General features: G+C 43.9%; 1 protein-coding gene across 1 annotated transcript; it reads left to right on the top strand.

Moving 5' to 3' along the window:
• The first annotated feature begins 4,705 nt into the window (after positions 1 to 4,705).
• TLR5 (toll like receptor 5) lies at positions 4,706 to 7,425 on the top strand. The gene has a single exon (XM_008074285.1). It carries the CDS (start codon positions 4,706 to 4,708, stop codon positions 7,283 to 7,285), a length of 2,580 nt encoding a protein of 859 aa, XP_008072476.1. The 3' UTR covers positions 7,286 to 7,425.
• The last annotated feature ends 3,863 nt before the right edge of the window (positions 7,426 to 11,288 follow it).

Here is an 11,288-nt window from a genome sequence, read left to right as displayed (position 1 = left end):
CCACCCTGAGTACCACTGATAAGGGCTCATGCTTTCTGCCCCTATTCCTTTATCTGGGCCTCCCAGGACTACACCAGCTTCTGAAGTCACAGCCCTACGATTTCACGGCAGGAAACTCAGAGCTGGATTTAGGGCCCGCTGTAGTAACTGGCTCTCATCTCCTCCATTGTGACATCCATTCCTCTTTCTATAGATGCTGGTCTGCCCTTTTTAGGTTTGCTTTATCATCCTGATGTATATTTGATGTTATTGGACACTGTGGGGGAATATGCAGGATGCAAATGATAAATATATAGTTGAAGAGGGCAGGGACAGAGGAGGGCACCTCCCATGGTGCCTGAGAGGACCGTTCCCAAATCTTCACGGTAGGAGAGACAGTGTTTGCCTTCAGGGGTTTCTTCTGAACTGTAGCATCCTCATCTGCCCTGATTGATTCCTATTTTCTTTCAATAATTCTTCCATGTTATCTGTGGAGGTCACTTTGAACTTTTATCCCATTTCTAAAATGTGACCTCCCACCTGTGTTTGTCATAAATATGAGGTCATTAGCTCTGAGGGCCATTTGAAGCCACACGACAGTCACTGAGGAAGAAAGTGGCTCCTTTGTTTGTATTACTGAATCTGATCACCCACAAAACAAACAATCCCAAACTATATATATGGAGAGAATAAATAGGATTCAAAGAATTCCTGGTTTTATTATCAGAGAGCCTATAATGAATGTGGAGAGAAAGAACTGGAAGTTTTGCCTCTGGACTGCAGTGCTGTCAGACCAGGCTCCTTTTTTTTTATAACAAATATTTGAAATGACCCCCTTACTATTTTGAAATGGTATTCATGGTGATAACATAATCCACCTGCACACATAATTTTAAAAGAAATCAAGATAATGCCCAAACTGGGATATAAAAAAGAAATGAAAGGGAAAGTAATTTATAGTGAGTTAATAGGAGTTTCAGTATGTGAATGCTTGGGTACAACCACACTAGAAGACGAAATAAGTGAGTGAGACAGTCACACCTACTTATAAATAATAAGTTTGGATTTAAGAGGAGTAAGATAATATCCAACTGATGCTTCTTAAATGTTTTTATTACATTTGGCATTTTGAAATGAAGGGCAAATAAATTTGCTCCCACATAAATGCAGTCACCATGAGGGTGGCATGGCCAGGACAGTATGTTATATCGTTCATGATTCTCCACTGAGGTACCGGCCATCATGAAGTGATTTCCTGAGATGCTGAATAACACTTTGTAAAGTTCCAAACTAAACACAGTACAGTCTTTCCTAGATTGACAAGGTGGTTGCACTCCTGGAAAATGCCGTATATATAAAAACAGCAAAAAATGCTTTGTTGGCATGTAATACAAAGTTAGGTTCTGAGATAATTTTGAGCAGGCCCCTCACTCTTTGGGATGTCTGGCAGGACAGCCTCCAGCTGCGTGGATGCTGGCTGAGTCTGTGTGGTACGGGACTGGCATGTGTATTGGCATCCCTGATTACTGGAGGGACTGCTACCCGCATCACTGTGACAACAAAAAAAATCCCCACAAATTTACAAAATAGGGAAGTAACTGTCCCTATAAAGAACCACTGCTTCATGTAGAAAGTTTTGATGAGACAGAAGTCCTCAAATGATCCAATGCCTTTATCTTTCCATTGATGGTGACGTCACTCATTCAATATACTGTTTCCTTTTGTATATACTTTCTTTTTTCTTTTCTTTCTCTTTCTTTTTCCTTCTCTCTCTCTCTCTCTCTCTCTCTCTCTTTTGTGAGTACCATGCATCTTTTTGAATGCTTGTTGCACTTGTGCAGAATATAATGTAGTAGGGAGGATAGACAATAAATAAGCAAACAAATAGTGAGACAAGATAATTAAAGACTTATGATCATTGCTTTGATGGAAATAAGGTGCTTTTCGAGAGAGTAGCCAGGCAGAGGATTTATTACACATAGTGAACCCAGAAGGCTCTTTGAGGAAATGTTGCTGTAAAATCCAGCCATGTCAGGTGCAGAGAGAAGAGGGTTCACATGGAGGAAGCGGCATGTGCCAAAGTCTTGAGGTTGGAAAAGGTTTGGAATGGCAGATGCAACCCCATAGGGCTGGAGCTTCCACCCTAGGACCTTGGTGCTAGCGGCCCCTCTCCCTGTGAATATTAGGCCTTTCCACATTCTTTCTTTACTTCCTTCTTCTCCCTGCTCAAATATTATTACATCAGGAACACCTTTCCTGACCGCTCTTGGTAAACAGCAGTCACTGCTCCAGCCCCGGCATCCCGCCCCTTTCTTCCTGCTTCATATTCTTCCATTGCATTTACCTCCACTCCTCCTTTGTTGTCTGTCACATCATCCCTCCACCGGGATGGAAGCTCCTTGAGGGCAGGCTTGGTCTATTTTGTTCAAGTCTATATCTCCAGCTCCTAAAACAATGCCCAACATAAAGTGCTTAATAAATATTTTTGAATAAGTTATTGTGGAGGAGAAAAAATGGTTCAAGCTGTCGTTGGAGAGGCAGGCAAGAGCCAGATGATGTGAGTCCTTGCAAGGTCTTATTTCAAGTACAGCAAGAAGGAAGAGAGGAGCTTTGTGCAAAGAGGGGTGATGTCAACCAAATCACGTTTTTAAAAGGATGTTCTGGCTGCTGTGTGAAGAATGAGAGCAAGACTGGAAATAAGAGAGGCCAGGGAGGAGTCTCTGAGATCGCCCAGAAAAGAGATGGCTGCAGCTTGGAATGGAGTAGTGGACAGCCTTGGGAGGTAGAACCAACAGGACTTGCTGATGGATTGGATGAGGGGGTGATGTTTGAGAGAGTGAGGGTGACTCTGCTGTTGTCACCTGAGCCTCGGGGTGGAATGGTGGAGGCATTTACTGAGACGGCAGAGAAACTAAGAGTGATGGATAAACATTCTCACCAAGCTTTTTCTGAAAATTATCAGATGCCTGATTTTGATACTTTGAGTCAACTCAGGACTGGTTGCCTACTTCTGAGTCGCTGTACTTTGTGTGCCACAGCCTCACAGTTTCACACATCAGCACCAACACAAAACACAACCTCATCAGAGCTTACTCAACTCCAGCGCCATGACCTGACTGCTCCAGTCTTAATCTGTCCTGATGTTAAACTGTTGCCAGTGTCTCATGGGATTAATGCGCTTTACAAACCTCTGCCTTCTTCTTTCTTTCTTTTCTTCCCCCTCCCCTATCCCCACTCCCCTGCCTTCGGAGCCACATAACTCTTTCCTTACCTTCCAACAGAAGCCTTTTGTTACATTCAGAGAAAATTGAAGTGCATTGTCACAGGCACCAAAGATCTAAGTTCTATGCAGATGGTAGACACCAAACTCTCTGAGGGTGGGGTCCTTGTGTGTTTTTTCCTCACAGGCACCCAGAGCAATATTTAGAACATAAGGTATACACATTCTTTGAGCACCATTTGCTGCTGTACCTGTGAAGCAAACATTCAACCCAAACAGACAGTCAACTCCCCTACTCGACCTAAGCAAGTGGACTGGTCTTTTTTTGTTGTTTTTAAAGATGTGAGGTACAACTCAGGATTAGGTATACAAGTAGTCATCATACAGGTAAAGTTTGGGCCTCCCTTTGGTCCCCACTTTGCCTGGTTTGAGATCAGGTACCTTATTGATGTTGTGTTCCCCCACCCACCTACCTACCCCGGCAGTATCCGGCTACTACCAATCCCTTTCTTATAGTATTATGGTAAATGTTCAGGGTCCACTTATGAGTGATTTTTAAAAAATTGTTGTATACTCACAGTCAAACAACTGCCAGGCAAACAGTAGGGGTTTCATACATTTTTAAAAATTAATTTATTAATTTATTTGTTTTATTTTATTTTTTTAGGTTGGAGTCTCACTCTGTCGCCCAGACTGGAGTGCAGTGGCCGCTCCCAGCCACCACAGCCTTGACCTGCTGGGCTCCAGCGATCCTTCCGCCTCAGCCTTCCAAGTAGCTGGAACTACAGGCGCGCACTACCACACCCAGCTAATTTTTTGATTTGTTGTAGAGATGAGATCTCGCCAAGTTGCCCAGGCAGGTCTCGAACCCGTGGGCTCAGGCAATCCACTCACTTCAGCCTCCCAAAGCGTGGGATTACAGGCTGAGCCACCGAGCCTGGCTGTTTCATACATTTTTAAATTAAACTAATCAAATCTGACTCTTCGCGGAGATGACATAAAGGGCCCAATTTCTGCATGATGAGATGTACTGTGTGTGGAGTAAGATCAGGTAAATGGAGATGGACTAACAGCCTAGACAAGTTAGGGGGAAAAGTCAGTGGATTTATTTTTCACTCATCTGCTGAGTCCTCTATGGGGTAGATATGAGGTGGTCAGCTGAAGTGAAGCAAAAATGTGTCTCTTCTAGCTGTTTTCTCCAACTTCCCTCAGCAAATCCTAAATGAATGAATGAATGAACAAAGCATTATTATAAGGATTAAGTGAAGTGCTTTTAAAGTACCTAGCATGGTGTCTGGTATATAGAAAATTCAACATAAGTGTTTGACAGAGAGCAAGAACAGTTTTGTCTACATCAGCCAACAGCCAAGTTCATGGAGTCAGAGGAACAAAGGGGCCAAAGTGAGCAGGCACATCATAGAAGAACCCCCAATATCTAAGGACCCAGGTGTGATACCTAGAGCTTAGGTGCCTGCATTTTCATTCTTCCTTCTTTTCCATAGGATCATGGGAGGCCGCCTTGACCTTCTCTTAGGAGTGGTGCTCATGGTCAGTCCTGTGTTTGGAATTTCTTCCTGCTCCTTTGATGGTCAGATAGCCTTATATCGTTCCTGCAACCTCACCCAGGTCCCCCAGGTCCTCAACACCACCGAGAGATTCCTGCTAAGCTTCAACTACATCAGGAAAGTCACTTCCTCATCATTCCCCTACCTGGAGCAGCTGCAGCTGCTAGAGCTGGGGACCCAGTGGACCCCCTTGACTATTGACAAGGAGGCCTTCATAAATCTGCCCAACCTTAAAATCTTAGACCTGGGCAAAAGCCAGATCGACTTCTTGCATCTGGATGCTTTTCAGGGATTGTCCCATCTATTTGAACTTAGACTATTTGCCTGTGGTCTCTCTGATGCTGTATTACGAGATGGTTATTTCAGAAATTTAAACTCTTTAATTCGCTTGGATCTGTCAAAAAATCAGATTCACAGCCTTTACCTTCATCCTTCATTTGGGGAACTGAATTCCTTAAAGTCCATAGATTTTTCCCTCAACCAGATATCCATTGTCTGTGAGAACAACCTAAAGCTCCTCCAAGGGAAAACACTCTCCTTTTTAAGCCTCGCAGCTAATAGCCTATATAGCAAAGTCTCCATGGACTGGGGGAAATGTATGAACCCATTCAGAAACATGGTGCTGGAAACCTTAGATGTTTCTGGCAATGGCTGGACAGTGGACATCACAGGAAACTTCAGCAATGCCATTAGTGGAAGCCAGACTTCCTCACTGATTCTTTCCTACCACATCATGGGTTCTGGATTTGGCTTCAATAACCTCAAAGATCCTGACCAGAACACATTTGCTGGCCTGGCCCGAAACTCTGTGATACGTCTGGATCTTTCATATGGGTTTATCTTCTCCCTGAACCGTCGACTCTTTGAGACACTCAAGGACTTGAAGGTTCTAAATCTTGCCCACAACAAGATAAACAAGATTGCACGTGAAGCATTTAATGGACTTGACAACCTCCAAGTTCTCAATATGTCACATAACCTTCTGGGGGAACTTTACAATTCAAATTTCTATGGACTACCTAAGGTAGCCTATGTTGATCTGAAAAATAATCACATTGGGGTAATTCAAGACCAAACTTTCAGAGTCCTGGAAAACTTAAGTACCTTGGATCTCCGGGACAACGCTCTTAAAACCATTAATTTTATTCCAAGCATATCTGATATCTTCTTGAGCAGCAATAAACTGGTGACTTTGCCAAACATCAGCCTTACAGCCAGCTTCATCCACTTATCAGAAAACAGGTTAGAACATTTGGATGTTCTGTACTTTCTTCTCCAAGTGCCTCGCCTCCAGATTCTCATTTTAAATCAAAATCGCTTATCCTTTTGTAGCCAAAGTCAGAGCACTTCAGAGAATCCAAGTTTGGAACAACTTTTCCTTGGAGAAAATATGTTACAGCTTGCCTGGGAAACTGGACTGTGCTGGAATGTTTTTAAGGGACTTTCCCATCTCCAAGTTCTGTATTTGAATAATAACTACCTTAATTTCCTCCCACCAGGAATATTTAGCAGTCTGATCGCATTAAGGGGACTGAGCCTCAACTCCAACAGGCTGACCGTTCTTTCCTTTGGTGATTTACCTGCTAATTTAGAAATCCTGGATGTATCCAGAAACCAGCTCCTAGTTCCCAGCCCTAATTTATTTTTATCACTTAGTGCCTTGGATATAACGCATAATAAGTTCATTTGTGAGTGTGAACTTAGCACTTTTATCAGTTGGCTTAATCATACCAATGTCACTATATTTGGGTCTCCTGCAGACATCTACTGCATGTACCCTAACTCGCTCTTTGGGGTTTCCCTTTACTCTGTGTCCACGGAAGATTGTGATGAAGAGGAAGTCTTAAAGTTCCTGACATTTTCCCTTTTCATCTTATTCACTGTCATTCTGACTCTGTTCCTCGTGGCCATCCTTGTAGTCACGAAGTTCCGAGGCTTTTGTTTTGTCTGTTATAAGACAGTCCAGAGACTGGTGTTCAAGGGCCATCCGCAGGGAACAGCACCTGATACATACAAATATGATGCTTATTTGTGCTTCAGTAGCAAAGACTTTGAATGGGTACAGAATGCTTTGCTCAAACACCTGGACACTCAGTATAGCACCCAAAACCAACTGAACCTGTGCTTTGAAGAAAGAGACTTTGTTCCAGGAGAAAACCACATCGCCAACATCCAGGATGCCATCTGCAGCAGCAGAAAGATTGTTTGTCTTGTGAGCAGACACTTCCTTAGAGATGGCTGGTGTCTGGAAGCCTTCAGTTATGCCCACGGCAGGTGCTTGTCTGACCTTAACAGTGCCCTCATCATGGTGGTGGTTGGGTCCCTGTCCCAGTACCAGTTGATGAAACATCAACCCATTAGGGGCTTCATACATAAAAAGCAGTACTTGAGGTGGCCTGAGGATCTCCAGGATGTTGGCTGGTTTCTTAATAAACTGTCTCAACAGATACTAAAGAAAGAAAAAGAAAAGAAGAAAGACAATAATAACATTCAGTTGCAAAGTGTTGCAACTATCTCCTAAGCAAAGAACAGTTTCCAACTATCTCAAGCCACAAATAACTCTTTATTTTGTTTTTGCACCAAGTTACCATCTGGGAGTCCTTTCTGGAGGTTTTTTTTTCTACTATGAAAATAACATAAATCTCTTGATGTTCATATCAACACAATGTTTTGTCTCACTGACCTCCAGATGGAAAATAATAGATCTAGAAAATCGCATCTGCCCCTAGAAGCCCCCACCCTCTATTGATGTCTTTTCAGACCCAATAATATTGTTCTCTCTTGTTGTGTCAACTCTAGAAGGTATACTAACTATGGGAGGGGCACCTTGGGAGAAGTTACAGATGGTTGGCGTGTGTTCTCTAGCATTCAATTTAAGAATGGACTGGTCAATGATTCTGAGTTCTCTGTGCTGAAAACAACTTTAAGCAGAAGACAAACAGAAGAAGAGACACATTTCCTTCTATTGCCATAGGAATAATGCCATTGTTGGGCACAGGTCATACTCCATTTTAGGGATAAGAGGTGGCCCCAAAGAAGCTGGGATGAGAATAACTATCTCTTGTAGCCATACCAAACTTTGTTTTCTTACCCTCAACTCCTCCAGGTCCCTCCCTTGTGGGCCATACATGCTTTTTTACATTCTGCCTTTATTTCAGCCTGGCCTTCAAGATCTTCCATAATTTAACACCAACCTATCTTTTCAGCTTTATTTTCTACCATACCTCATTTATCAACCATTCAGACTATTGTGCAAAAAAACAAACACACACACACACAAAAACACATGGACTTGCACACAGATCATGGACTGAGTTCTGATTTAACTGCTTATTAACTGTGTAACCTCAATCACATTACACCCTTGCTGGATCTCAGTTTTCTCACTTATAATAACATCTACCTCATGGAGATGCCGTGAGGATTAAATTGGCTAAGGGTGTCCAGGCTTCTCAGATCTTTTCCTTATTTGCCCTAAGGGCCACGAGAGTGTATACTCACTGAAGGGCTTTCTGGGGCAGTAGCAATTTCATTGCAGTTGTATTTTTATCTTAAAACAAACCTTTTAAAATGTTTTTTGTTTTGTTTTTTGCTTTGGAGTCTTGCTCTATTGCCAAGGCTGGAGTGCAGTGGCACACTCATGGCCACCCCAGCATTGACCTGCTGGGCTGTGGTGATCCTTCCACTCAGCCTTCCAAGTAGCCAAAACTACAGGCGTGCGCTACCACACCCGGCTAATTTTATATTTTATGGTAGAAACAAGGGCTTGCCAAGTTGCCCGGCCGGTCTCGAACCCATGGGCTCAGGCAATCCACTTGCCTCAGCCTCCCAAAGTGCTGGGATTACAGGCTGAGCCACCGAGCCCAGCCTTAAATGTGTATTAATAAAGAAATGTTGGCCAGGCACGGTGGCTCAAGCCTGTAATCCCAGCACTTTGGGAGGCTGAAGTGAGGGGATTGCCTGAACCCACGGGCTCGAGACCAGCCTGGGCAACTTGATGAGACCACGTCTCTACAATAAATTTTAAAAAATTAGCCAAGTGTGGTATCACACACCTGTCGTTCCGGCTACTTGGAATGCTGAGGTGGAAGGATTACCAGAGCCCAGTAGGTCGACGCTGGGTTGGCCATGAGCGTGCCACTGCACTCTAGCCTGGGCAACGGAGTGAGACTCCAACTCAAGAAAAATAAAGAAATGTTTTTCATCAAAAGCGTTAAAAACAATTAAACCAGTAAAGCTGTGCCAAAATTACCCCATAGCTTCACACATGGCAACCTCTGAATCCGGCATAGCCCTAGGTCACTTCCTGCAGTTTGAGGGGTGCACATGGGCCTGGCACTCAGCACTTCAAAATATCATTCCCATCCCCTCACTGGTCTCCCCCAATACTGACTCTTGACACATACACACACACATACACACACACACACATTCACACACGCACATACACACTATTCTCATCCCAGCTTCTTTGGGCCACCTCTGGTTCATGGGATGGCTTGCACAGCACCCAGCAATGGCACTGTCTTATGTACTGCATGTGTACCCCACTCTACCTCTTTCCTCTGGAATGTTCTCCCATCTCTGCACATCCATAATACATGTTCCTCAAAATCCAGTGCATGAACTTCCCTGGGATTCTTCCAGCCCAAAGTCCCCTCTTCCTTTTGTGAAAACTCTTGACCCTTTCTTTATCTGTTCTTTTAAAACTAGCACTTACTACTTCCTGCCTCCTTGAGAGTTGTGAGCTTGTCTGACTGCCCTCCCCTCTGGACTATAAGCTCCATGAGGAAAGACGCTGTCTTCTGTGTCCGGTCCTCGCTGACCATGGCAGATCATGTATTTTCAGGTCTATGCAAGAGTTCCCCACGTGCACATCATGCCCATACCTCTTCCTCCTTCTGGAATCCCTTTTCCCCATCCCTCTCACATTCATCTGCCTGCTTAATTTCCTAAACTAGCATGGTTGCCCATTTCTTGTGACTCCACAGATTTCTGTTACTGATATGTGACATTGTGTTACGCTAATATGTTTGTGTATGTGTGAGAACTACTTAGACTGTGAGACCCTGCTGGCAGGACCTTGTCTTGTGAACTGTGTATCCTGGGCCCAGTAGGGTACCTGACCCACAGTATGTACTTAATAAGTGTTTAATAAATGAATGAAGTGTATTGGGAAACCCAGCCTCCCTAGTCAATGCCTGTCGCTATTAGACTCTCTGGGGAGCAGCAGGCAAGGTGGAGGCCCTTGAAGACAGGACATCCATTGAGGTGCTGAGTGGTGAACTGAAGGGAGCAGGAGACCATAGGCTTTCATACACCCCCCAAACTCCATTTCAAATGACTCACGGGTAGTGGGAGAGTGGCAGCCTGAAGGGCTAGAATAGAGGACTGGGGGGTGGCAGGAAAACAGAATCCACATTGAATCTGCAGTGAATAAGGCCCTCTTAAACCTTATCCTAAGAAACAAAGTAAAACAAAACAGAAGTGCTGCTATCAGTAACGGGTATAACCACAAATAAGGAAGATGGGGAAAACGTCTCTGCCTCAGTCTGAGTGCTCCTGTCCCACCTGCTGCTCAGATTTTTCCAAGCTGTGGGGGTAGGGAGGAGCCAGCAGGGACACTGAGGAAGTCTCCTGGTCAGAACCTTTCCTGAAAACAGGACTCCTGGGGTCATGGCTGTGGAGTTATGGGTAGTGCTACACCAGAAATTCCCTTGGTTGGGTGACCTTCACTGTGACTGTTTTCCAAACCAAACCTGGGACATGTAAAACGGCTAGTGTAGGTATATTTATAGGAAATAAATAAGTTGGAACACAGATAACTGTCAACATATAAAAGGGGTCTATCCCACAGCTTTTTCTAATCTTATTTAAAAACACACATAGTAAAATTACTAATGCACATGCTTAAAAAGCACTCTTCATCACTTCAAGAGGACCCTAATCATTGAAGAGCTTATGGAGAACCTGTCCACTTCTACATCTTAGCCACTATTGAATTCAACACTCTGCTCTATTCCAAAATGTCCTTTTTCTGGCAAAGATCCAGAACTCTAACTTACCGGAATTCTTTTCCTTTGTCTTCTCTTCTAGCAGTTAGAATTCTTTCTGAGGCCATTTCCCCAAGTCTTTACCACTTCACAAGAGTTGCTGGATATATGACAAAAGGAGGGCCCAACAGAGCCACATTGAGAAGTGGGCCCTGGGTGGTCTGCTGAGACACTGGTTGCTAAGCAACTGCTCCTGCACTCCACTCCACAGTGATCCAAACAGGCCTCAGTGAATTGATAAGTTCCAAGTAGCATGCTTCTTCTGGGTCTCTCCAAAATAGGAATGACTACAAACTAAGAATGGCTAGAGGCTTCTGTGTTTGAAATTTAGACTATTCTGGAAAAAAATCTAGATTATTGACTGGGCCTGCTGAAAACTTCAAAGAGAATCCCATGCATCACCCCACAGACAACTTTTTTTTTTTTTTTTGAGTTGGAGTCTCACTCGGTCGCCCAGACTGGAGTGCGGGG

Source organism: Carlito syrichta, unplaced genomic scaffold (genome assembly GCF_000164805.1).
Source record: "Carlito syrichta isolate Samal-C Ts95f unplaced genomic scaffold, Tarsius_syrichta-2.0.1 Scaffold116229, whole genome shotgun sequence".
In the NCBI taxonomy this organism is placed as follows: domain Eukaryota; kingdom Metazoa; phylum Chordata; class Mammalia; order Primates; family Tarsiidae; genus Carlito; species Carlito syrichta.
This window is presented reverse-complemented; position numbering and strand designations above follow the sequence as displayed.